Source organism: Myotis nattereri, assembly GCF_964212035.1.
Source record: "Myotis nattereri genome assembly, chromosome: 16".
NCBI lineage: Eukaryota > Metazoa > Chordata > Mammalia > Chiroptera > Vespertilionidae > Myotis > Myotis nattereri.
In genome coordinates this window covers 44,858,062-44,884,932 of record NC_138091.1, presented here as the reverse complement: position 1 = coordinate 44,884,932, position 26,871 = coordinate 44,858,062, and the positions used below count along the sequence as shown (strand labels likewise).

Here is a 26,871-nt window from a genome sequence, read left to right as displayed (position 1 = left end):
TACTGCTCAGAGCAGTGTTGGTGTCGGGCCTGTGTCCTGGGATGTAGAGATGACCTAAGCTCCGTGCTGAAGGCTCCTCGGACCTCACATAAGACCTTCCCAGGACCTCAGAGGACATCAAGGCCCCCTGCCCGACCCTAGGACACCCTCAGCGACTGTCAGAAGGATGCTGTTGGCATTCGGGAGCATTCTGTCGCCAGAACTGCTCGCACTTAGGGCATTCAGCACCCCTGGCCCACTGAGTGCCCAGTACCCCATCATCGTAACAACCCCATGCTCCCCACTCATTTCATCCACCCTCTGAGGGAAGGCCGCCCCAACTAAGAAACCCTGGAGCCTCTAACCTCTACCCTCCTGTCTCAGGCACCTGCCAAAGCTCCTGCAAGATCTCCAGCCCTTGCTTGAAGGCAGACCGTGGAGCCTGTGGCCCCGACAGCTGCCCCTACTGTGCCCGGGCTGGGGCAGGGGAGGTGGAGCTCGCCGGCCCCGAGATGCCTGACTCAGACAGTGAGGCGGTTTATGAGTTCACGCAGGATGCCCCGCACGGCGAACTCCGGGACCCCCAGGGTCGACGGCGACGCAGCCTGGGGCTGGATGTGGAGCCCAGCTCCGTGCTGGCCTTCTGGAGGCTGATCTGTGACACCTTCCGCAAGATTGTGGACAGCAAGTACTTTGGTCGGGGCATCATGATTGCCATCCTGGTCAACACGCTCAGCATGGGCATCGAGTACCACGAGCAGGTAGGGCAAGGGCACGATGGTCCCTGGGGCTGGAGACCCTCTGCCTTCCTCCCCTCCCACCTGCTGTGCTCAGCTGCCTCTCCATGCTGCTAGTCTGCGTGGCAGGGAGGACAGCGGGGAGGCGCAGCAGCGCGTGGGGACGCGTTGGAGGGTGGAAACCAGTGAATGTCACGCAGTGTCTGAGTCTGGGCGCTGCCGGGGCAGGGGCAGGGGCAGGGTCTGAGCTGGGTGTGATCTTCCTGGGACGGCTTCCCAGAGGAGCCAGGCTTTGAAGGATGTGAGTGAGTGACGAGCATCAGCTGTGGGCAAGGCCTCTTTGGAGGGACAAGTCACTGGAAGAGATTTGGATCTTCGGAGAAGATATGGGGGGGAAGGGAGGGGTTGGGGGATCCCCTAGCGTTCACCTGACTCATAATTAGGATCATGATTGACTAGAAGGGCGCTGAGTAGGTAGGGGTGAGGGGTGGAGGGTTGGTGGCTGCGCCTGGATGCAGCCAGGCCGCCTGGGCCTGGCCTCTGATCCGGGAGCCTCGCTGTGAGCGGGGTGCTGTGTGGATGAGAGCACCTAGCGTGGTGAGGGGACTTGAAACCGTCGCGTTTGAGGAATCATTCTAAGAACCTGGGTGTTTAAGTCGGGAGAAAAGGAGGCTCAGCAGGGGCAGGCAAGCTGTCGTCAGATGTTGAAGGGCCATCATGTGGAAGAGGGAGCAGGCTTGTTTTGTGGGGCGATGGCTGCAAGCAGAGGAATCTGGGCTGAGGGGAGGAGGCGGCCCTCGCTCTGAGAGCTGTGCAAGGACAGAATTGTGGCCTGGGGGACCCAGGGACCCCCACCTCTCCCTTCCTGGGCGTGGGAGTAGGCACCAGGGGGCCTCACCAGCAGGCTTGGCTGCCTCCCCCACAAGGTTCCTTCCAGAAAGCAGTCCTTCCCCCCCGAGGTGGCCTTCCAGGTCACCCCCTTGGCGGATTCTTATAAAAGGAGGAGGCAGCCAGCAGGTGCTGCCGTCCACAGGCCCTCTGCGCTCTTCTCTCCTGGGTGTGTCTTGCCTTCCTGTGGCTCAGGGAGGGAACTGGGTCACCAGGACCTGACTGTCCCTGGTGTGGCACCAAGGCCATGTGCTTGCCCAGCCCCCCTCGTTGTGGGTAGGTAGGGGCATGTAGGGGCCAGAGGTGTGGGAAGGGGTAGGGCAGCTCTGAGTCAGGGTCTGGGTCTGGCTTGCCAGCGTCCCCAGGGGAGGGAGGAAGTAGGGGTCTCGGGTGAGGCTGGGGAGCGTAAGTCCAAGCTGGGGCTGGGAAAACATGAGGTGTTCATTTTCCAGGAGATTGGAAGCCACCTCCCTCACCCCACTGACCTCTGAGTGTTGTGAGCACTCAGCTCTTACCCCAGTCACCCTGTCCAGCCAGGTGTGCCCAACCCCCAACCTCTCCCCCATCGCCATCACACACCTTGGCATCCCTTCTACTTGCCTCAGGCCCCCCACCCCAGCCGGCTCTGCTGGATCCCTTCCCTGCGGAGGAGAGAGGCAGAGGGGGCAGGAAGGATACCGGCTGCAGTGCCAGCAGGAGGGGAGTGTGGCACCGTGGTGGGCGTGTTGCGTCTGGGCGCATGGGGCATGCGGTGTGGGCACTTGCCTGCTCCACCAGCCTCCTGAGGAGAGCTGCTCTGCTATTCCAGGCTGGTGGGGGCAGCATCTTCTGCTGCTGGGCCCCAGGGGGTGGCAGCTCCTGACCTCCCTTTACCCCAGCTCCCCGAGCCTGAACCTCAACCTCCTCTCCCTCACCCCAGATCTGGCTGTGGTCCGTGCCTGCCCCCAGGGGTCACCTCTTCCGAGCTTTCCTTGGGGGGGGGGGGCAGTGCGCCCAGCAGTCTCTGCCCAGCCGGATGCGGCTGGCAGAGGCTTTGCACTCGGAAGAAGCTGAGTCACAGAGACCGAGGGCAGATGAAGGCGCAGCAAGAGGGCTTTCAGTTAGACAGCAAGAAGGACACCCGCTTGGGGAGAAAGTAGCAGCGATCGGTCAGGGGTGTCTCGGCACCGCCTTGCCCAGGCTCCTGAGGGAAGCAGGGGATGGCCCCCCAGGCCCTCGCTGGCAGGGATCCCCCCTTGGTGGTGGCGTGGCGCCTGTGCCAGGGAGGAGTTTGTTCCGGTACCTGGCTGCTGAGAGCCCCGCGGGGGTGAGTGGGAGTCCCCAGCAGGCTGGCCAGATGACTGGCTGCCGGGCAGGCCTAGGGACCGGGGGTGGCGAGGAGTCCCAGGAGCAGCCATGGCCCCGTGCTTGCAGGCACTGCGGCGTGAACATCCCGCCATCTGGGCCCCGGAGCCTGAGCGGGCTGGTGGGGGGGAGGTGGGCAGGGAGGGAAGTGAGGAGACGTGGGGGCCGAGAGACAGAGACACAGAGGGGAGACGGAGACACAGCAGAAGAGACACTGAGAGAGAAAGGGGGAGACTGAGGTGGAGAGACGGGGGCACAGAGGACAAGAGGAAGCCCCGGGAGAGAGGCAAATATAAAGATAGAAAGACAGACGAGAGGGACAGAGTTGTAAGGGGGACAGAGACTCAGGGGGAGGAGACAGAAGCAGATGGAGTCACAGAGACATGTGACGGAGACAGAGAGATATGGAGAGGGAGCCGGACCCAGAAACAGATGACAGACCAGGGCAGGCCGGGCAGGGCTGGGAGACGGGCTCGGATGGAGCCTTGCAGACGGAAGGAGAGAGGCTGAGAGCGGCAGCAGGGAGAGCGGCAGCAGACGCTGACACAGGCTCATGGTTCCCCTGCAGAGCACGTAATGAGGTGGTCATGTCCATCCATCCTGGTATTGATCAGGCTGGGGGGCACTGCAGAGGGTGTGCTGTGCTTCCCTGGGGGAGCAGCCAGCCCTCTTCCCTGCCAGGTGCCGCTGCCCTCCCAGGCTGGTCCTCTCCACTGTCACCTACCATGCCCATCATTCAGTGTTCCTGCTGGGGATGGCGAGGCCTCTTCTGCCTCTATCTACCAACATCTTGGCTGAGGAAGAACCCATGTTGTCATACCCCACCCTACCCAAGGGAGTCCCCATGCTGTCCACCCTGCCCTCCTTTCCCAACCCCGTAACCCACCAGCTGGTGGAGGACTGACAGGACTGGTTTGTCCAGAGGGGACTAAGGACAGGACCCTGAGGACATGGGGAGTGAGCACACGTGTGCCCCATCCACTAGGGGGCAGTACGTGGAGCAAGGAACTTCCTATGAATTTCCCAGGCGTCCATCCATTGCACTCACATTTTGTGTGTGTCAAAGTTGGGCCTGAGCAGTGGCCTACTGACAAATGTTTAACCATCAGCCCTTAAAAAGAGAAAGAAAAAGAAGTTCTGATTTGTAGTGTTGTAGCATTTGCCAATTACCGTGGTGTAAATGCTCCCACCGAGGCCAATTTTAAGCTGCCGTCATGATGTCACTGAGTGCGGAGCTGGGAAGGGATGCGCACAGCTGGTTCTCCTGAGCCGGTGGGAGATGGCTCCAGCACACCACTGGGCCTGCGGCACTTCATCCTTCCTCTCCAAGAGGTCACCAACAAGTAAACAGTCACATTTGCTTGATTAGTACAAGCTCGGAGAGGGAGGCACAGAGGCACAACCCGTGACCCAGACTGGGAAAAGGATTCAAGGGGGGCTCCATGTAGGACATGACCTTGGAGCTGAGTTTGGAGAAAGAGTGGGGCATAGTGGTGAAGGGGGAGGGGAGGGCACCGTGTGGGCAAGGGCCAGAGATACCAGGCACCAAAATGGAGTGGTTTACTAGTATAAGGAGTTCAAGGTACTGGGTAGGGGCTGAGATCGGCAAATGATAAGAGATGAGTTGGAAAAAATTGGAGGCCAGGTCCTGAGAGGCATAGATGGAGTTTGGATTTTATTCTGAAGGTGATAGGTTTCCAACAAAGGTTTGAGGCAGGTCAGTAAGAGGAGCAGGTCTGTGTTCCTGGAAGCCTTGTGGGGGAATTAAAGGCAGGGAGGGGAGACAGGAGGCAGGGAGGCTGACAAGAGGGCTGCTGCCGTGGTCCGGGCCGTTCACACATCTGTCCCTGGAGATGGGAGGAGAGGGCTAGGAGAGCTGGCGGGTGGCTGAATCTGCAGGACTCAACACCGAGCGGATATTTGGGAGAGGAGGCAGCATGGACAGCATCCGGATTCCTGCTGGGGGTGGTGCACTGGGGCTTGAGCAGATTTGGGCTGGAGGACGAAGCATTGAGATGCCCCTAGGACATCTGGTGTCTGCCCAGCAGGCGGCTGTAGCTCAGAAGAGAGGCTGTCTCCCAGGACCTGTCTCCCTGGGTCTGCACTGGGGCAAGGCCGCTCCAGGAGGCGGGCGCGGGGGAAGGTGCCAGAAGGAGGTCTCGGGGGCACAGGAGCTTCCTCATCATCCCCCTCTGGGCAGGGGCTCACCTCATATTTTAGAAAAGAGGCAACAGTGTGTGGGAGAAGGGGAAGGGCAGGCGGCCCAGCGGTCTCCTGGGCAACAGAGGGGAGAGAGGGAGGGTCCAGAGATGGTGGCCTTTCCTGCCAGGAGAGGGCAGGGCAGGTGATGACTCTGCGTGTTGCTCCGACTGTCACGGGCCCATGCTGTCACTCTAGATACATGTCCAGAGAGGGTTTCTATTTATAAGTGCGTGAGACCGGCTGTTCAAGGTGAAGGAAGCTGGGGGGTGGGGGCGGGGGGTGGCGGAGAGTCCAGATGTGGACTTTTGAGAAGATTCACGGACTCTTTTTGGATTCTGCTGAAAGCCGGGGACCCTCTCCCCAGAAAACACATGTATGCATAGGCACCCCAATCGGGGCCTTAGAGAACAAGGGTTTTCATGGACACCTTCCATTCCAAGCCGGCTGCTCGGAGCTCCCGGGCAAGGAGCCCTGGCTGAGGAGCTGGGGCTGGGGTGCAGGCAGGACTTGGCTGCCCAGGCCCCAGACTTTCAAAGGATCACCCTCTGTGGGGGGAGGGGGGAGAAGAGTGCTGTAAGGAGCTGGCCAACTAAAGCGGTGCCCACGTTTTTTCCGCATCCTCTGGCTCTGGGCTCCCCCGATTCAGCAAATGTGGGAGCACGGCCTGTGCACAGCACACGAGACTAGAATAATAGGGTGGCAGGGGCAGGGCAGAGCCAGAAGCACCCCGGAATCTTAAGTTCTAGCGGAAACGTCATTCTGCTTCATGGACGATTATGCCAAACGCTGTAAGGGAGGCTTCTGGGGCGCAGAGAGAGATGCTTATACCCGGGTCGGAGACTTGGAAGGGCTTCATGAAGGAGGTGGCTTTTGAGATGGGCCTTAACTTTCTAAGTGGGATAGGAGCTGAGAAGTCCAGGTGGAAGGATGAGGGTGAATTCTGGCAGCCTGGCCTGGAAATGCGCAGGGTGGCCCGGGACACTCTGAAGGACAGTCGTGTTGCCTCCTGCCCCCACCCCCACCCCCTCCCTCACCCCTGAGGTGTCTGAGCAGCATTGATACGAGCCCAGCAGAGTGGAAGGAAGCATAAGATTCCAGTAGGTGTGGGCTGGGCTGGCAGAGCCGCCAGAGACTATTTCTGTTGTTTAGATCAGAGACAATGAGAGCCCCAAGTCTGGTGGTGGCAGGGTGAGCGAGGGGTCGAGGGGTCGAGGGGTTGGGAACAGCCACCCCACAGGCAGTATCTGCAGCGGGCACCTGTGGCTGGAGGGATGGAGGGCAGGCCTGAATCCTAGATAACTCCCAGGCTCCAAGACAGAATCCTGGACAGTGAGGGAGTCGGGAACTCGGGGAAGGACAGGTTTGGGAGAGGAGGTGAGAGGGTTTGTTTTGGACGTGCTGCCTTTGAGCTGGCCGAGGGCCACCCCGGGAAGGCTCTCAGACAGACTGGCTCTCGGGGTGAGGAGCCAAGCTCTTGGGGGAGATTGTTTAGTGTCCTCTACACCCAGTGACAGCTGGAGAGGTGGGAGTGGGGGAGATGAGGGGGGGTGGGGGAGGCAAGGGGAGGGAGTGGGCTTAGACTCGACTCAAGAATGTTGGCCTGAGAGGAGACAGGCAGCCCTGGAGGGCAGGAGGTGGCCAGCAGCACGGGGCCAGGGAAGCCCGGGCCGGCTGGGCATCAGGCAGGAGGGGTGGCCACTGGCCCAGATGCTGCTCAGGCAGGGCGTCTGCTAAGAGGAGGGCTGGGAAGAGGGGCCTTGGAGAGCGCTGGCGAGGTAGGCCCCTGCTCTAGGCATGAATGCGCCTGGATTCACAGGAAGGCTCTGCTTTTAGGCAGGGAAAGGCGATTGGAGGCGTGCAGGAACCAGGGATAAATGATGAAACGGAATGGGACCCAGGGGAGCCTGAGGGATGGGAGTGAGGTGGAGGTGCAGGTGGAGGAGCGGCTGGCGCCCTGCCAGGAGGGGAGGGGAGAGGAGTAGGCTGGGACCAGCGCTGTGTGGGGGAGGGAAGGAAGCGGAGCCAGGTCGGGGACTGGGGGTGGAGGCTGAGGGGAGGGGGAGGTTTGGGGCAGCTTCTGGGAGGAGAGAGATGGGCAGTCAGCAATAGAAGACAGCGAATAAAGTGCACAGCAGCCTGGGGGCCCCCAGCAGGGCATCGCCGGTCCACTCAGCAGAGGTTGGTGACTCTAGCAACACTCAGCAGCCGCAGCAGAGAGGCCGTGGGAGCAGGGCCTGGGCTGGGCTGGGCTGGGCAGGACAGCCACCCTCTAAGGCCTGCAGCATAAGAGCAGCTTTGAATGGTCCACTGAGCCCTGGCCGGTTTGGCTCTGTGGATAGAGCATTGACCTGCGGACTGAAGGGTCCCAGGTTCGATTCCGGCCAAGGGCACATGCCTGGGTTGTGGGCTCGATCCCCAGTAGGGGATGTGCAGGAGGCAGCTGATCAATGATTCTCTCTCATCATTGATGTTTCTATCTCTCTCTCTCCCTCTCCCTTCCTCCCTGAAATCAATAAAAATAAAAAAATAAAATAAATGGCCCGCTGGGCTCTGGGCTGCGAGGTTGTGCTGGCAGGTGAGGGGCGGGACCACAGCTCCAGAGTTTTGGGTTGAAGGGGCTCTGGGTTAGCTGTTTCCAAACGGAGTGAGCCCTGGAGGAGCCCTGCGCCCGCTGAGCTTGTGTGTGTGCTGGGGGTGGCTTCGGGGCGCTGGTGGGCGATGTGGGGAAGGACTGAAGCCTCCCCACCCCTTCGGAGGAGGCACTGGGGCACAGTGACATTCCAGCTGGCACAGCTCCAGGCTGGAGAGCTTCCAGGGGGAGGGCGAACAGCAAGGCCACCTCTCCACGCCGAAGCCTGTGGGGTTTCCTGGAAACCTCCCACCACACAGGTGTCTCCTGACTTCCCACACCTCCTGGAAGGAGGAGGACCAGGAAGGAGGAGGTCCCACCGACCCAGTGGCCCTTACCCCCTCACTGCGGGCCCCTGCAGCACCTCTCCTGGGTGTGTGGGAGCAGCAGGCCGGGCTGTCCAAAGCAGAGGTGAGGTGAGCTGGGGAGTCAGAACTGGGGAGCAGAGATTTCAGGGTCAGTGGAACAGGGAGCCGGGGAGCTGGGGTGACTCATGCAGGCCCCTACTCCACTCTCACCTGGCTGGTCCACCCTCTGGAACCTTCTCTGCAGCAGGCGTGTCACTGTCTGCCGAGCCTGCTCTCAGGCCTCCTGCCGGGACCTCTGCAGTCTCCCCTAATTGGTCTGTCTCTCCAGCTCTCTGAGCCATCCGCACGCTGCCACCACTGCAGCCAGATTAATCTTCTTAATACACCGCTTTGCACATCGCCTCCCTCCCCCACCCCCCACCCCATCCCCCGCAGCCTCAATGGCAGCATGTGCCCAGAGGCAAGTCCAGCCTGTGGCGTGGAGTCAATGGGCCTGGCCCTGCTGACCCTGCAGCCTTGTCCCCCACCGGCCCCTCCCCGCTCCGACCCAGGCAGACCACTTAACTCTTGGTCCCTGGTATGCCCGGCCCTTCCCTCCTCTGCACCTTGGCTCACACTGCGCCCAGCTGGGCATGTCCTCATTGGGCGCTCCCCTCCCGCCTGCTCCTCCCCACTGGCCCACTGACCTCGTGGGGTTGGAGCTCCTGGTGCTCCTGGTGCTCCTGATGCTGAGTGACAGCCCTGCAGGCACTGTGTCCTGCCCCGTGTGAGGCCACTTCCACTGGCAGTGCCCACGGGGCCGCTTGAGCGTGGCTCTCGGCTGGATGTGCTCACAGGCTTGATCTGTCTTCTGCAAGGCAGCCTCCCCTCGAGGTGGTGTTACCCTGTTTCACAGAAGAGGCCACTAGGGATCAGAGAGGTTAAGGGACTCGCCCCAGGTCACACAGGTGGAAAGTCCCAGAGTCGGCAGGCCTCCTGTGTTCGGGTTCGATCCCACCTTGCATCACCAGTGTCGTGCACGCTGTGGGCACGATCAGGGTTCGTTGATGGAGCTGCTGTGGGTGTCAGGGGAGACCTGGTGCTGGGAAGTATGTACAGCTTACCGGGGGCCGCAGTTGCTCTCAGGTGACAGGCTGAGGGAGGGAAGGTGTTGGGACGTGGGAGGTGGGGGATGTACAGTTACAGCCCTGAGAAGACCTGGGAGCTCTGGGTGGGAGGAGCTCGGGCTGCCTGGCCTCAGCTCACCAAAGCGCTTCCTGGGCCTTGACCTCTGTGCACCGGAGGGAGGATGCAGTCTAGACCCGAGAAAGGACATCCTGGCCCCGGGGGAGGGCCTGACGGGCTTGCGCACATCTGCCCCAGGGATGACAGTAGGACATGGGCTCTAGGGGGGGCTGGGGGCCGCGTGGACAGATGCAGAGAAACGCTCGGCCGGACCTAGCCCTGCACCTAAGCCACCTCCTTTCAATGACCACACCTTTGGGAGCAGGCCGTGGAGGAGGCAGGGAGGAAGTGACCTTCTGGGAGGAAGGCACCAGCCCTGCAGGCCTGGCGAGGGTGCTGGCAGAAGTTGGCTCCCTCCCCACCCCTTCGCCGCTGCGGAGGCCCGGGATCACGGCTCTGGTCCCTGGGGCAACTCTGTTGCTAAGATTGTGTCTCTGCGCCCTCGTCCTGCGTTTGCAGAATGTTCCCAGCCTCCGATTTAGTAACTTGGACAGACCTGGATGTCTGGGGGAGGAGGGCTTTTTCCCATGGATCACGGGGGGTCCCAGCGTCCTGCGAGAGGATAGGCCTTGCCCAGTGAGTGTGTGAGGAGAGAGAGGACGGGCTGAGGGAGAGGGCCCGGCCCTCCCCCCACCTGCCTCTCCAGTCCCTGAGCTGCCTGGAGGGAGGAGGTGGAGGCTTCAGGCTTTTCTGCCCCCCCCACCCCCACTTCGCACCCCGACAAGGATCCATCATGTAGGCCTTGGGGGAGCCCTGCACCATCCTTCTGATGAGGCTCTCAGTTGGTTTGTGAGCGTGTGTGAGCATGTGTGTGCCAATGAACACCGGGTACAGACTGTCTCTACCCCAGGGATAACGTTAGGACATGATGAAAACATCCTCCCTCCACACGCCTGGTAGTAGTTGTACTTTTAGGGCTCACTGACGGAGTAAATACACGATAACAAAGACTACAGGGCGTCCAGCTACTTAAAAAAGTTGTATTCATTTTTGTTGTTGAGGTATAATGTATTTGCTCTATGTACATGGTGTACTTCAGTTACGTTTTCAAGCCAACTTGTTCTTTTTTTAAAATATATTTCTATTGATTTCAGAGAGGAAGGGAGAGAGAGAGAGAAACATCAGTGATGAGAGAGAATCATTGATCGGCTGCCTCCTGCATGCCCCACACTGGGACCCAGCCCGCATGTGCCCTGATGGGGAATCCAACTGGGACCTCCTGGTTCATAGGTTGACATTCAACCACTGAGCCACCCTGCCTGGGCTCAACTTGTTCTTCATTCATACATCTATGTTCATGTGAAATGTAATTTTATGTTCATTAGAAGGTACATAGTATATTCAGTCCATCCGGGTATCTGATTCACGGGCCTGTTGCTGTCACCATGTTGGGTTTGGTCCTGCTTGGTATTTATTGGAGTCAGAGTGAGGTGGGTTGGGCGCCCTCCCTCGTTCTCCCCGCCCTGTGACTTTGAACCTGTCATTCACCATCTTCTTGACTTCTTTTGTTCATCTATAAACCCCCGGTGTGACCGCTGTTGTGTGGATGGCATGAGGTGAGAGGCACGAGCCAGGGGACCCGCAAAATATCACACCTGCGTGGTCTATGCGCCTCATCTTTATCCGATCCCAGAGCGAACAACTGGGCAGGTGGCAGAGTGACAGGGAGCCAGGCTCGCCGATCACAGCTTCCGGGGAGACTGGACCTGGGAGCACAGAGTGGGGGATCCACTCTCTCAGGAGGGCTCTGCGCCCTGGGCTTTCTCTGTCCTGACATAAGCCCCTCCCCACCACCTGCTCCGCGCTCACAGGCAGTGGACAAAGGTCCTGTCTCTCTGTGACCCCGTTCACTAGGTCAGGTGACGGTGCCCTCTCCTGCCTCCACTCGCCGTCTGGGGAGAAAAGATTCGATTCAGATCTACCGGAGCCACGGGCTCCGTGCCACACCTGCCCCTGTGACAGCCACTCACTCTCTGGGCAGCTGGCTCTTGGCTCTGCCTGCTGACCCTGGCTCTGGCCCCCAGGACTGCCTTTGGAGAGGACGCATGCCCAGTTGAGAGCTTCTCTCTTCCTGAGCAGCCACGGACCTCCAGACGCGCCTCACCTGGCAGTCGGAGGCCTTTCCTCCCAATTCTCCCCACTTCCACCCAGGCTGGTCACACGGATTGGGGCCGGTAGGATCCATTTGGTGGCGTCCAGGGCCTGGCTCCAGGCTTGGGTGACCTACGTGGACAGCCGGCCAGATGAGGCAGCCAGGTTAACAGGGTGAGGTGTCTGAAGGACTAGGGGCTTCACCTGCTTATTTATTTATTATCCTTGAGTGGCTGCCATGGAGCTTGGGCTTTTGAATGGTCAAACACCCCACCGATGGGCAGTGGGCTCTGCTGAACCAATCATCTCCACCCGGACCTCCAGCTCAGCCACACCCCTCCCTTTCTCTCTCTCTCTCTTTTTTTTTTAAAAAAATATTTTTATTGATTTCAGAGAGGAAGGGAGAAAGAGAGAAAGATAGAAATATCAATGATGAGAGAGAATCATTGATTGACTGCCTCCTGCACGCCTCCCATGGGGGATCGAGCCCACAACCTAGGCATGCGCCCTGACTGGGAATTGAACCGTGACCCACTGGTTCATAGGTTGATGCTCAACCACTGAGCCACACCGGCCAGGCACAGGGCTCATTTCTTGTGCTGGACCTGTGGTGCCTTCCCTCTGCTCTGCTTGGAGAGACCCCACTCACCGTTCAGAGTTCATGTCAAATGCTGGCTGCTGACGAAGGCTTTCCTGGCGTGTCCTTCTCTCACCTTCTGTCCCCGAGCTCCCGGATTTACTGTCTGGGTCATATAGTTTGTCACGGAAGCATCTCAGGCCTCTGGCGGTCATTCAGCTGTGCTGTGTGCGTACACCTTGCTTCCAGCCAGCTGCTGAGCTCCCGGGAGCAGAGGGCATGGCTGGCATGTTTGTGCGGCCCCTTTCGTACCTGGTGCAGTTCTAGGTATGCAGGCAGCACTTAATACTGAAAAGAGGAGGAAGGGAGGGCGGTGACTAGTGAGCTGGAGAAGCAGATGAGATGGTTGTCCTCTTTGAGGTCACACAGTGAATGGACAGAAGGAACCGAGGTGTCCTAGTCTCTGGTAGCAGCTTCCGGAGCCTCCTTCTCTGTGACAGCCCTTCTTGGGGGTTCCCTTCTGTGTATCAGCATGTTGGTGTGCGTATGCGTGTTTGTGCGTGACGTTTGTTGGTGCGTTGTCTGGAAGGAAGCAGGGTAGCCAGTAGTTGTCCGAGAGGAGGCTGCCAAGTCCACAGAGTAATTGTGGAGCACGTGTGCCTTTGCCGGTGGCTGTGTGACTGGTATGCGTGTGAGGCCTTGGCAGTCATCTCGTGGCACGGGCCAGCATCATTGCGCCACTGGCCTGGGCTCGCTGGGCTGACCTGGCAGCACAGGACCGATGGGTCTCAGAGCTGCCAGCAGGAGGTGGGCAGAGCCCACAGGGCAGGCCCCAGGATCTGAGACCCAGAGCTGGGAATGGTGGGGGGACCCTTTGGGGGAGGGTGTTCCCCATAAGCCTGAGCATCCAGAACCCCTGGCTTTCTGTTCCTGCTCCTCCTCTCCCTGTGGTCCCGTGTTTGGGGGGACTGGGGTGAGGGGCTCAGGGACAAGCCACGGCTGCTTCACGCCCGCCCTGCCCTGCAGCCCGAGGAGCTCACCAACGCCCTGGAAATCAGCAACATCGTCTTCACCAGCCTCTTCGCCCTGGAGATGCTCCTGAAGCTGCTCGTGTATGGTCCCTTTGGCTACATCAAGAACCCCTACAACATCTTCGACGGCGTCATTGTTGTCATCAGGTATGACCGCCCCTGCACTGCCTCTCGCCTGAAGAGCGTCCGTGGGGCGGCTTGGGGCGAGGAGCCACGCAGCCTCTTCCAGGGGTCCCACTGACCCACAGGCCCTGCCGCGCCCCCAGGTGGGGACTCGCTGTGCCCCCCCTGCTCCACTCCACCCTGTCTCTCGGTCCTACCCTGCTCAGGAGGGTCTTGGCCTCACATCTCCTTTGGCCAAGCCCCTCTGCGGTCTCCTCTCCCCGCTTCTACTTCTTGTCCTCACCCCCACGCAGGCCCGGGAGGGGGGGTGGGTGAGGACTGGGGAGTTGGCCTTGGCGAGGAGTTGGAGGAGGTCTGAGGCCCGGCCAGCCATCCCTGCTTGCAAAGTGCTTGGAAACCATCTCAGACGCCGACCGCTTGCTTCAGGGTTTCCAACACCTCGGGAAAGTGCCCCGTCCCCTCCAGCCAGGAGCCAGGAGAACTGCTTTATGGCTTTTTGGAATTGGCTTTAGATTTCATTTGAAGAGAACAAAGGGAATATTCCATAACTGGATGCTGTTGCATTGGCCGATTGAAGGAGAGGGCTGTCCACTGCCAGGCTGTGCGATCTTTGGCCTGGCCGGGAGGGTGGAGAGGGCAGGAGCTGTCCCCCAGATCCTTGACATCTCGGAGGCCCGAGGGCTGTGCCAGCCAATCCAGGCCCCCGGGTGCTCCTGGCCCTTCGTAAAGGGAGGGGCAGGCGGGGGGTGGGCATGCCCACCAGGCTCAGGCTCCCCGCCCCCACCCCCTTGCAGTGTGTGGGAGATCGTGGGCCAGCAGGGGGGCGGCCTGTCGGTGCTGCGGACCTTCCGCCTGATGCGGGTGCTGAAGCTGGTGCGCTTCCTGCCGGCGCTGCAGCGGCAGCTCGTGGTGCTCATGAAGACCATGGACAACGTGGCCACCTTCTGCATGCTGCTCATGCTCTTCATCTTCATCTTCAGGTGAGGGCGGGTGCCCGCGGGGAGGGGCCTCGGGGGCGGGGCTGCTGGGGCTGAGCCCATCCCGTGGCTCCTGTGTCTGCAGCATCCTGGGCATGCACCTCTTCGGCTGCAAATTTGCATCCGAGCGGGACGGGGACACGCTGCCGGACCGGAAGAATTTCGACTCCCTGCTCTGGGCCATTGTCACCGTCTTTCAGGTGCGAGGGCAGCGGGACAGGGTGGGCAGGGGTGGTGAGGTGACCCTGGCCAATGCCCTGACTCCCGCCCTCTGCCCACAGATCCTGACCCAGGAGGACTGGAACAAGGTGCTCTACAACGGAATGGCCTCCACGTCGTCCTGGGCTGCCCTTTACTTCATTGCCCTCATGACCTTTGGCAACTACGTGCTCTTTAACCTGCTTGTCGCCATTCTGGTGGAGGGCTTCCAGGCGGAGGTAACCCCCTGCCCGCAACGGTCCATTTCCAGGAGGAATCGGCTGCCCAGCCTGACCTTTGGGGGCCTGGCAGGTTCTGCAGAAAGCACCCTTCAGATTAGGTGGGGGCGACTAAGGGTGGGAGGCGCCGGGTTTCAGGAAGCCTCTTGGCACTCAGGAAATGGGGTGCATGTGGGGGGGTGTCTTTGGGACCCCAGGTTAGCTGCCCAGTGGGCTTCCCCTTCAAAGTCGGCTAAACCCTTCCTCAGAAAGCTACACAAGTGTCAGCACACAGGGCGTCTGGATCCCTGAGTATAGGTGTTCTCGGGGACATCTGGGGGGACCCATCTGAGCTGAGGGGTGGGGGGAAGCTTGTGTGCAAGTCATCTGAGCTCTGGCTGAGATGATGAAGATGCCACCAGGGCCCGGGCAGGGCCGAGCTGCCCAGGGTGAGAAATGAGCCCAATTAGCTGCGGGGATGGCAGAGATGAGCGTCCTATTTCCAGCCCCGGCTCCATCACCTCCGTCACAGGCAGCGTCATCAATTAATATTGACTTACATTGATCCCGCCCGTGCCGGGCCGGGGCACAGCCTCTGCCCGAAAGGCTGCACCCTCCTCCTCTCCCTCCGCCCTGCCCCTCTGCCCGCCCCAGGCCCAGCCCGGTGCCGTGCACCCGGGGAGGTTGACCCAACCTAGAAACGCTCCAGGTTGGGTGTGGAGGAGCGCTCGGTCCAGTTCTCTGTGGGTGACCCGGATGGAAACTCCCGCTGCGGCCTGGTCTATAAATACCCGGCACACGGTGGAAAAACAAAAATCTATTTTCCGCCTTTTCCCAGCTTTGCGAGGGAGGGCTGCTCCCCGAGGGCCAGGCTGGTGGGGTGCGGGGGCATCTGTCCCTCACTGGCCTTCTCCGGCGCCCCCTGTAACTCTGTAGCTCCCCATTATCGCCTCTCCTCCTGCGGGGTGGTGAGGGCCGCTGGTGGAGCCCTGCCTTGGTGACGGCGGGCCTTTTGCAGGAGGGAGAGACATTGGTGCTCTCCCTGCAGCAGGACACTGACTGGGTAGTTCCCTGGGGCGTGAAGGGTGAAGGGGTGCCACCATGCTCCCACAAAAGCCAGGGTCTCTATGGAGACCCACCATGCTCGGCCACGGCTCTTGGCCTGTGGGAGGAGGAGCAGAGTGGGGACACGGTCCTTCAGCCCCTCCCAGGCCACAGCTCCTGACAGCCAAGATTCCCCTAGAATAATTGCTGTGGAACTATGTGGGGGGAACTGGAAAGCACCCCAAGCCTGTTCTGCTTCCCTCAACTGGCCAATGGCCACCTGGGCAGTCCTGGCGGTGCCCAGCGCAGACAGCCCCCTCCCACCGCGGCCTTTTTCAGCGAACACCTTGTTAAATCGAGTGCCGCTGAGCCGGCCCGGTTGCTAGGCAGCAGCTACGTCTGTGTGTGGGAAGAGAGCAGCCTGGCCCTCGGGCCTGGCCTGGTCACTCTGGCCCTGCTCGTGGCCTGTGGGCCTGCCTCAGCCTAAGGGGCCAGCCAGGACCTGGGGCCACAGCCTCCTCCACCTTCAGAGGACAAGTGACTCCTGGGATGGTCTCTGGCAGGGCCTGCTGCTTCGGGGCTGGGCGGGATGGAGACAGGATTACAGCGCCAACACCCGCCCCATGGGGTGGGCAGTGGCATGGCCGTGGAGAGCCTGCGGAGGGGCTGGGCCAGCTGCTCGCTGTCCTGCACGTGAGCCAGCACCTGGGTGCAGGGGGGGCTCTCGATGACGGTGACCTGCATGCCTCCAGAGACGCCTGCCTCCTCCTGTACCGAGTTTCAGGGGGCTGCCCCGGTGGCTCTGGGAGCCCCACAATCTGGCAGGGGAGTCTGGTTCTTGCCGTTGTGGTGGCATGTGAGGCAGCCCACCTCGTGGAGGAAGTGGCTGCCTTCATTTCTTTGGATGTCATTAGCAGGAGCCTCGAGAGTGGCCCCCTGCTGGCCTTGCCGCGCCGCCAGGGGCCGGAGCCGGCTGGCTGTAGATTTCCTGACTTGCAGGGGGCAGTGCCCTGAACCCCTGTATATTTATCATCCACACACTTAATTAAATGAACAGGCAGCAGGCCCTGTGTGAGGCCATTAATTGATATTAAACAACATCATAGCTGTCATCCTGGTGTTCCTTGTCACATCCCATCCCCATTGGAGCAGCAGGAGCCGTTCTGATGGGGAGGGACGAAGGCAGAAGGGATGGGAGTTAGGAGGCCTGTTCTCAATCCTGACCTGGTCTCCTCCCCAGCCTCTGACTTCCACCCACTCCTCCTCCCCCCACCCGCCCAACCCCGCTCCTGCCCATTCCCCCAGCCTGCTGCCTCCCAGCCAGGAAGGGGGAGCTAGAGTCTTAGGTGCGAGGCCCCGAGGCACCTCTGACTCTGTATGACGGGCACAGTCTTTCCAGACCTGGGTGCCTCCTCTAAGATTGCTCTGGCAGCGCCTGCTCCCCGCCTGGCGAGGAAGCAAGCTAGTGTTCATGAAGCCGGCCGTGATGCCTGGCACACCCGGCGAATGGTGGCTGCTGTTAGAACTACCCGGGGGCTTGGTCGCCTTTCCTGCCCTTGTCCCCATCTTCGTGGCCTCCCTCCTCACCCTTCAGATTCATCTGGCCCTGGAGCCTGTGGCTGAATTCTGGAAGGCCGCTCTCTCCCCTTTCTCCTCCCACCCCCCGTGTCTCACGTCCCCTGCTGTCGGGTTTGCATCGCTCCTTCTCTCCCTCCTCTTTGGACACTGCTGATGTTTGAAAGTCTGAGCGCCTGTGACCAGCGCCCGTCCCCTGCCTCCCCCTCTCCCTGTAGGAAATCAGCAAACGGGAAGATGCGAGTGGACAGTTAAGCTGTATTCAGCTGCCTGTCGACTCCCAGGGGGTAGGTACGCGATCCTGAGTCGGCATGCCCCGCCCCGTGCCCCGTGCCCCCTCCACTCCGCCTCCATGTCTCTGTGCTCGTGTTCACGCTCAGCTCCTGTGCAACCTGTGGTCGCCGTGGTGGTCATTGGTGTCGTGAGGCTGGCTTCGATTTTAAGTCCCTTCCCCCTTGAGGACAGGGAGGAGGGGAGCCTCCTTGCCTCTGCCCCCATCCACCCGCAAAGGGCATGTTCCGCCCCCGACAGACCGGCGGATGGAGGGAGAAGGAAGGGACTTAGAATCCTCTGTGTGCACGTGTGTGGTGCACCGCGTGTGCGTGCCGACGCAGAGGGCCCCCGGGGGTCCCAGTCGCCGGGCCTCAGTGGAGTCCCATCCGGGGCCCAGACCGTGCTCCCCGTCTCTCTCGCCCCCCCCCTTGCCCTGAGCCCCTGTTGGAGACCCCACTAGCTGCCTCAGCTCAGGACATGTCTTTGGAGGATGAGGGGATAGGGATGGCTCTTGCCAGAATGTGCCAGAGTTTTCAATCCACTTCCCAGTCTCTGGCCCCCCGCCCTCCCAGGAGGTCCAGCAGGTGTTGGGGGGGACATATTCCTCCTCTGGCCCCAGCGCTGAGCCTGTGCCCTGCTGTTTCCTGCACCCGGATTCAGGGCAAAGTCAGGGTTCCCGCAGGACCCACAGAGCTGCACATCCCGAGCAGCCCCCTGGAGATCCCACTTGATAATTAAAAGCTCTGTTAGGGACGCAAACGGAGTTAATGAAAATGATCCCCTGAGATGCCAATTACGCAATATTTATGTCCTTATCAAAAGTAGCAATCAAGTATTTTTTAATAACTTCTTAAGGAGAAGTGTGTAATTACTGGGGAACCTACTGACCTGCTAAGAAGGAAGAAAAAACTGTCCCAGAGACAGAGAGAGAGGTAAAAAATGGGGCCAGGGGAGGGGTGGGAGCTTGGGTAGGGTGTAGGGAGAAGCAGGGGGACCGAAGTGGCGTCCTTGGGCTGAGCCGCTCTGTCTGGGGCCTTTCAGTTTCCTTCTGGGGTCCTCGGGGCTGAGGCTCGGGGAGGGCAGCCACGGAGGGAAGGCAGGGGGTGCAGGTGGCCTTTGGAACTGAGGCTCTAGTGACCACTCAGGTCCCCGGCTTCCCCTGGCCATGCCACCACCCACCCAGCTATCCTCTCTCCCCTCGGCCATTCTTGGAGCCAGTCCCAGCCAGGCTGGTTGTGCTCCGGGCTCTGGGGCTAACAGTGGCCTTCTCTGAGGTGTGGCTGGTGGGAGGCACAGGTGTTAGGGACCCTGGGGAGCCCCGGGCCCCAAGCCTGGGTGGTCTGGTTGATGCCAGTGCATGTCTCGTGCCGTGGTTGCTGGTCCCCGTGGCCTCTATGTAGTGTGTGCGTGTGAAGACAGGGAGACCTCCATCCAGCCCACTGACCCCTGCTGGGCCAGCTCCCTAACGGCCCGCTGCTCCCCTCCCCTAGGGAGATGCCACCAAGTCCGAGTCAGAGCCTGATTTCTTCTCCCCCAGCCTGGATGGCGACGGAGACAGGAAGAAGCGCTTGGCCTGTGTGTATCTGTCCCGGGGGGCAGGGGTGGGGGCAGCCCCTGGCCCTGGCCCAGCTTTGAGTGGACTCAGGGTGTCCCCATCTCTCCCCCGCAGTGGTGTCCCTGGGAGAGCACCCGGAGCTTCAGAGGAGCCTGTTGCCCCCTCTCATCATCCACACGGCCGCCACGCCCATGTCGCTGCCCAAGAGCTCCAGCACCGGCCTGGCTGAGGCACTGGGCCCTGCCTCCCGCCGCACCAGCAGCAGCGGGTCGGCGGAGCCCGGGGCAGCCCACGAGATGAAGTCACCGGTAGGGGTGCCTGTGGGTGCCCGACGGTGGGAGATGTGAGGACTTCAGGAAGGGAGAGAGGATGGAGGTGGGCAGGCCTGAGCAGATACCCCCGAGCCATGGGTGGACGAGCCCCGGGAGGTTGATCAGGGCTGGTAATGCAGGCATGTGGTGGAGCCATGGCCTTGGGTTCAAATCCTGCTGCTCCGGTTCCTGAACTGAGTGAGGCTCAACTTCTGAGCCTCCTTGTAAAGCGTGTGTGTGAGTGTGTGCGTGTGTGTGTGTGTGTGTGTGTGTGTGTGGTGGTACCTCCTTAATACCTTATCGTAATAGCAGCCCCCAGCTGGTCACTGATTCCAGATGCTGCTCATAGTGTCCTAGACACGTTGAACCCTCATAGCAACCTTATAAAGTAGGTGCTGTTACTCTCCCTATTTGGGGACCTGCATCTCAGGTTGCCCAAGTGATTTGTGGGAAGCTCCGAAGCCAGTAGGTGATGGAACCAGCACGTTAGTCCAGAAGGCCGGTGTCAGGGCCGACGCTCTGACCAGTGCTTTGTACTGCCACCGGCGGGTATTAGGCTTCTCTCACCAACTGAATGTGGAATAGGTGCCCGTGTCCCATCTAGTTGACAGGTGAGGAGCTGAGGTACAGAGAGGTTCAGTAACTTGGCCACGGTCACACAGCCGGTTGGAATAAGCCTGGACCTGGATCCAGGCATCCGACACCAGGCTCCTGCCCATCCTGCCTCCACACCTGGTGTGGTGCCAGGAGGCTCACAGGAGATGGGGTGTCTGGGGGGGATGCAGGGCCACGTGACGCTGGCTGAGGCCACCCTCTCCTCTGCTCATCCCCAGCCGAGTGCCCGGAGTTCTCCGCACAGCCCCTGGAGCGCAGCCAGCAGCTGGGCCAGCAGGCGCTCCAGCCGCAACAGCCTGGGCCGGGCCCCCAGCCTGAAGCGGAGGAGCCCGAGTGGGGAGCGGAGGTCCCTGTTGTCGGGCGAGGGCCAGGAGAGCCAGGACGAAGAGGAGAGCTCGGAGGAGGAGCGGGCCAGCCCAGCAGGCAGCGACCGTCGCCACAGGGGCTCCCTGGAGCGGGAGGCGAAGAGCTCCTTTGACCTGCCCGACACGCTGCAGGTGCCCGGGCTGCACCGCACAGCCAGCGGCCGCAGCTCTGCCTCTGAGCACCAGGGCTGCAATGGCAAGTCGGCCTCGGGGCGCCTGGCCCGGGCCCTGCACCCCGACGACCCCCCACTGGATGGAGATGATGGCGATGACGAGGGCAACCTGGTGAGGCCCCTGTGGGCACAGTGACTGCACCCACTCATCCCCGACCTTGAGTGAGAGGAGCTATGCCTGGCCTGGGGCAGGGGTGGACAGCCCCTCCCAGCTCTATGGCATTCAGGAAGTTTACCATCACACCCAAGGGATATCAGGGTGCCGGCCCCAGAGGCCGAGCTTCAAACACCCCCTTTATTCCCTCTCCTGGCCTCGCTGAGCCCCAGATCTTCATCACCCCCAGGGCTGTGTGTCTGCGGTCCTTGGTGGATATGAATGGTTTTGGACAGATGTGTATGAATCTTTCATGGTCCTCCCCCTGTGACTCAGAAAGACCCATCACTCATCTCTCCAAACTGACGCCCTCTCCTGTCCCCCTGTCTCATCTGGACCTCATCACAGCCTCGACTTCACACCCATCCTTACCCATTACCCCCCTCCCCCAGTCCCCAGCCACCACCTTTAGCCCTGGGATGGGGCACAGGACCTCCCAGTTATCACGTGAGGAGAAGAGGCCAGGGTCCCCTCATCCCAGGTGTGTCTTTGAACAGACAGCTGTGATGGGTACAGTGTTTGATAATTGATGCACTTCCAAGCCCAGCAGGGAGGGAAGGAGGAAGGGCAGGCGAGGGCTGAGCTGGAGGCAGAGATGGGAAAAGGTGGAGAGCTTGGGCAAGGGAGGAGGGGGGAGATGAAGGACGAGGGAAGCTCAGGGGACAAAAGGGCCTTAGAGGGAGGTGGGAAGGTGGTTTCAGGAATGCAGGAAGAAACACGGCTGGGGGAAGGTAGGCAAGGAGTGGGGGCCGTGGAGCTGCTACAAAAGAACGAGGGGTCGGGGACTCGGAGGCCTGGCCCTGCTCTCACCCCTGTGATCCTCCCCAGAGCAAAGGGGAGCGGATGAGAGCGTGGATCCGAGCCCGGCTCCCTGCCTGCTGCCGAGAGCGAGACTCTTGGTCTGCCTACATCTTCCCTCCTCAGTCAAGGTAAGCAGGGGGTCCCCTGACCTGTACCCCAGCCTCTCCTCATGGGAGAGTATCCTGTGCCGTCACCCCAGAGATGTGAGCAGTGTCCCCAGACGTGGGAGTGTGTGAGAGAGGGGCCTCGGGCTGGGAGGGCCCAGGACGGGGAGGGGCCTCGGACGATGCCTCTCACTGCTGCCCTGCCCTGCCTCCCGCTCAGCCTTGGCCTCTGTCCTGGAGCAGGTTCCGCCTCCTGTGTCACCGGATCATCACGCACAAGATGTTCGACCACGTGGTCCTCGTCATCATCTTCCTCAACTGCATCACCATTGCCATGGAGCGCCCCAAGATCGACCCGCACAGCGCTGTGAGTCCCCAGGACGACACGTGGTGGCTGTTGAGTGCCTGCTCGGTGCCAGGCCCCTCCCGGGGTAGCCAGCAGGGTGGGCAAGGAGACCCAGGACCACACAGAGGGAGGGAGCCAGGACTCTCCCTTAGGCCCCCCTGACTCCCACCCTGGCGACGGGCACCTTGCCCCTCTCCTCCTGCCTCTGTCTCCCTCTGCGATGCACCAGCCCAGCTGGGGGAGTGGGCTCTGCTCCTTACCTGGGTGGAAAGCGAGCTCCGTCGCACCCCGGCTATTTGCAGACGGCGTGTTCTCGTGAGCCAGAGCCTTGTGAGGCCCCTGTGTGAGTCGGTGAGTGTTGGGATGATGCAAACAGCGAGACTCGTCCTGGCTGGGCAGAGCTGTCTTGCTTTCCCTGCTCCTGGCGAAGGGTCTCGGTTTCACCTATGACCCCATGGCCCATGACCCGTGCATTGATGGGGGATGCAGAACAGGAGAGGGAAGCTGCCTTGGCTCTCATGGTCCTGCCAGGTCACAAAAAATAGGTTTTCAGGGGCCCTAAGGGGGCCGGGGGGACACTGGTCACTTCTGCTTGGCCATGAACCTGTCAGTCCTTCTCAGAAGGACAGTCCAGAGGCTTGAGTATCCAGACGTACTCCCAGGGGCCAGCCTCTTCGGAGTGGGCACAGCTGTTCTGAGAGCTCTCTCCCCAGCCTGGCATCAGAGCCCCTCCCCCGACATGATGTGGTCCAAGAGGGGTGGGTGGGGGCGGCTCTGTTGCCTCTCATGGCATCTTGCCCACTTGCTTGGAGGTGGCGCCCCGCCCCCCTCACTGCCTCCCACCATTGTTCAGATGTCAGTGCTGCGGTGGCTTCTGGCTTCCATTAGGGTGGGCTCCAGCCAGGCGGAGGGGGGTGGGGGGGCGTAGAGCCCTGAGGGATGGAGGGGCCAGCCCAGGAAGAGGTGGATGAGTGAGCACAGCACTGGGGACTCCCACCCCTGGGCCTGTGTGGGGTGGGGCAAAGGCCGCTGGTTACACTGGTCCCGATCTCTCCCCCGACCGCTCCATTCGGCTCCTCCATCTCTAGCTGCCGCATGCATGTTCTCTCTTTCCCCTTTCTCCGTTGCTCTCGCTGACACTCAGCTCTGCCTGCTGCCTCTGCGGTCCTCTTCGCTCCTCTCTTGGCCTCCCAGCAATGGAATCCGTCCACAGCGATCAGGGGCTAGGCCGCCTTCTCCCCCTCCTGCCCCAGCCTGTGCCCAGCACAAACCTGCACCTGGGCATGCACAGCCACCCTCAGGCCCCCAGCTCGCCCTGTGGCTCCATTTCTGGGGCACACAGCAGGAAAGGGAGTCCGTGGAGCAGGAGGAGAGTAGAATGGGGGTGGGGGGCTGGAGATCAAGTTAAATCCTGCCCCAGTTTTAAGACAGAAATCGGGATAGGGCCTGAGAGATGGGGCTCAGATGACATCACTATGGTGGGATCATCCCCCGCTCCAGGCCACTCTGGGGAGGGGAGCAGTTCTGTTCAGGGCAGGGGAGCAAGTGAGTCAGGAGCCTAGCACTGCGTGTGTGTGTGTGTGTGTGTGTGTGTGTGTGTGTGAGGGGGGAGGCAGAGGAGCTTATCTGCCTTGTTGGGGAGAGGAGGGGTCGTTTTTCTGAGTTGAATGTTGGAACAATCCTGGTTTCTGTATGCTGCGCAGACTCAGCCCGAGGAGAGGCCCCGATAGGCAACACCTACCTGCTCTCTCTTGCAGGAGCGCATCTTCCTGACCCTCTCCAATTACGTCTTCACCGTGGTCTTCCTGGCGGAGATGACCGTGAAGGTGAGGGGCTCGCGTGGGTCCCTGGGGGGCGGAGGGCCGGGCTGCGGCCCCCGGGGGGCGGTGGTGACGGTGGTGTGGCGGGCATCCCCAGGTGGTGGCGCTGGGCTGGTGCTTCGGGGAGCAGGCGTACCTGCGCAGCAGCTGGAACGTGCTGGACGGGCTGCTGGTGCTCATCTCCATCATCGACATCCTGGTGTCCATGGTCTCGGACAGCGGCACCAAGATCCTGGGCATGTTGCGGGTGCTGCGGCTGCTGCGGACGCTGCGCCCGCTCAGGTGAGCCCCCGCCAGATGCTGCCTCGTGGCCACCTAGAGCGAGAACCTCGCCTGCCCTGGCTTCCTGCTTACGACCCCCACAGAGAACCCCGCCATCATTCGGCTGAAACTGCGGGCTGAGGAGCTCCTGTCCTTGGGCACCTCCCTGAGGGACACTCCGTAGAGGACATACTGCTCAGAGCGGCTGTGCCCCTGGCCCTGTGCAGGGCACAGTACAAAGGGCCCTGGGTGGTACCTTCAAGGGGGACACTCTGCCCTCCCTGGTGAAGCCTTTCCTTGCTTTCTCTACCTTCATGCCCCTCTCAGGGGCCACCCTCCAGATGTAGCAGGTGCCCACCCTCTCAGGAACCCTCCCCAGGGAGGCAGTCACCTCCCATCCCCAGGCCAGAGTCGAACTGTCCATGACTGGGGACACGGATGGGGACTATACTGACTGACTAGTGATGCTTCCCAAGCAGTGACAAGCCACACCCCATTCCCTCCCTGCCCGCCCCCTGCATGCTCCCTACGAGTGTATGTCCCTGTCCTCGCAACACACTGCATCCCTGGGGAACACCCTTCTTGAGTTGAGTCCCCACCTAGCTCCCCCAGGTGGTCATTGACATCCCGAGAGGGGAAATGAGAGCGGGAGCATCGGCTTCCTGTTTTGAGAGATGGCGGGTGGGCATCCTGGCGGCAGGAGTCCCAGGAAAAGAGGACTGCTCTGCCCAGCCAGCCCAGAAAGCCAACCTCTTCCCTCAACCTGAGCCCAGGGGACCAAGGAACCAAGATCGGGAGGCGGGGCAGCAGGGCAAGGGACAGGGGAGTGTCTGAGCTGGGGGAACCCCTCTCATCCCTTCCCTCCGCAGGGTGATCAGCCGGGCACAGGGCCTGAAGCTGGTGGTGGAGACACTGATGTCCTCGCTGAAGCCCATCGGCAACATCGTGGTCATCTGCTGTGCCTTCTTCATCATTTTTGGCATCCTGGGGGTGCAGGTGTGTGGGGGTCGGGGCGGAGGGCAGCTGTCAGCCGAAGCCTAAGGAGTGGCTCTCCTCTGGGTCCTTGGATGGCGAGACCCAAGCTGGCGCCACCTTTATTCCAGAAAGGAAGAAGCAGGGATGCTTTCCTCCAGACCTCGGGCCTTAGGCCTCTTGGCCGCCTGGGCACTTTGCAGAGAACTGGGAGCCTGGAAGAGGGCCCGAAGGGGACGAGGGCCTCAGAGAGGCTTCTGACCTGTGACAGCTGCAGGCTGCTGTTCCACCCCCTTCGTGCACTGCACTCGGAGTGCAGACGCTGGCACAGGCCCACGGTCTGCTCCGGGATCCCCTCCCTGCCTTCCCTGCTGGAGTGGGGTGGGCTGCAGGCCAGGCCTGGGGATCCAGGGCCCAGACAGCTGGGCCAGGTTAGCGGCGTGCTGGCAGGCAGGCGGGTGCAGACCCCAGACGAGGCAGGAAGTGGGGGCTGCAGGGGAAACTTGGCCTCTGGCCCAGGGAGGGAACTTGGCTTTGGAGGAAACAGAGCGGGAGCTGCCTATAGGATTCCGCAGGCGCCTCTGGGAGCCCCTCCACCCTGTCTTCCCGAGCCCCTGGCTCCAGCTGTTTCAGCTGCAGGGTAGACAGCTGGCGGTTGGGGCAGCAGGGGAGCTCCTGAGTGGCTACCCCTGTCCCCCTCCTTTCCTTTGACTTTCTGGATGTCTTCTCTGCCCTGGGGAGGGGAGGGGGCTGTTCCCGGTTTCCTGGAATTCTCTAGCCCTGGGGACCCGGCTCAGGTACAGTTGCCAAGGCCGTGTGGTGCTTCCCCGCACGAGCAGTGCCCCTGCCCTTTCCTCTCTCCCCAGCCTGCTTGGAGGAGGAGAGGAAGCCATTGTTGAGCCCTGTCTGGGGCCCTTCCAGGGGCTTTAGGTCTGTCCTGAGCTGCTGCCCAGGCCCCCTGGTCCTCGTTCCTCAAATCCCTTCCTCGCCCACAGCCATAGCCTGGTCTGTTCTGGAGTGAGGGTGAGCTGTCCAGCCACACAGACCTGAGCTTGAGCCCCCTTTCTGGTCAACCTTCAGGAGTGAATTTACTTTTCCGAGCCTCAGTTTTACTCATCTGCAAAGTGGGGTCAATGACACCCAGCCCACCCCCACCATGAAACCAGATCGCTTGGCCCCTCTCCCAGACTGTCTGATTCAGTGGGTCTGGGTGGACCTGAGAATTGGTCATTATAGCACATTCCCAGATGATGCTGATGCTGGTCCAGGGACCCCACTTGGAGAACCAGCCCCCCAGCCCTTTGTAGGAGTGGCTCTTCCCATCCTCTCACCCTTTTTTCAGTAGCCACCCTTCCCTCCCCTCTCTCGGGCTCTGCTCCGAGGAGCCCAGAGGAAGGGGTGCCTTCAGGGGAGGTTCCCTGACTCCGCTGATCCCAGGGCTGAGCCCCCTACGCTCACCCAGGATGCGCGCAGAGCTGTTAGGCCCCAGGGCTGCTGGGAGGGGCGGGCTGGGAGTTCTGGGCGTCCGGTGGTCTCAGCTCACTTCTCCCTGTCTCCGGACACATGTGTGTCCAGCTCTTCAAAGGGAAGTTCTTCGTGTGCCAGGGTGAGGACACCAGGAACATCACCAACAAGTCTGACTGTGCCGAAGCCAGTTACCGGTGGGTCCGGCACAAGTACAACTTTGACAACCTCGGCCAGGTGAGCCCCAGGCTGTGAGGTGCAGGTGGGAGTGGTGGCAGGAATCCCCAGAGGACACAAGTCCGCCTTAATGATGCCTGCAGGGCAATGGCCTTGCCAGCGCCTGTCTCCTCGGCTGGTGAACAGGTCATAGCGGTGTCTCCCTTGGAGGCCACAGGAAGGATGCAGTGAGACGAGCTGTATGTTTCCGTCTCAGGGTGCAGGCACAGTGTCAAGACGATTCCTTTTCTCACTCCGCATTCCCAGAAACAGGGAGACGTACAAAAAGAAGTACT

General features: G+C 61.2%; 1 protein-coding gene across 1 annotated transcript in view; it reads left to right on the top strand.

The window, feature by feature from the left end:
- CACNA1G (calcium voltage-gated channel subunit alpha1 G) overlaps window positions 1-26,871 on the top strand; it is a 55,593-nt gene that overhangs the window by 8,771 nt on the left and 19,951 nt on the right. Inside the window, exons 8-21 of the mRNA XM_081109135.1 lie at window positions 364-740; window positions 13,006-13,157; window positions 13,928-14,113; window positions 14,196-14,310; window positions 14,392-14,547; window positions 18,909-18,993; window positions 19,088-19,281; window positions 20,118-20,549; window positions 21,420-21,520; window positions 21,740-21,863; window positions 23,600-23,668; window positions 23,760-23,944; window positions 24,793-24,919; window positions 26,471-26,596. Coding sequence (XP_080965261.1) covers window positions 364-740; window positions 13,006-13,157; window positions 13,928-14,113; window positions 14,196-14,310; window positions 14,392-14,547; window positions 18,909-18,993; window positions 19,088-19,281; window positions 20,118-20,549; window positions 21,420-21,520; window positions 21,740-21,863; window positions 23,600-23,668; window positions 23,760-23,944; window positions 24,793-24,919; window positions 26,471-26,596 — 2,429 coding nt within the window. The remainder of the gene's footprint in view (window positions 1-363; window positions 741-13,005; window positions 13,158-13,927; window positions 14,114-14,195; window positions 14,311-14,391; window positions 14,548-18,908; window positions 18,994-19,087; window positions 19,282-20,117; window positions 20,550-21,419; window positions 21,521-21,739; window positions 21,864-23,599; window positions 23,669-23,759; window positions 23,945-24,792; window positions 24,920-26,470; window positions 26,597-26,871) is intronic.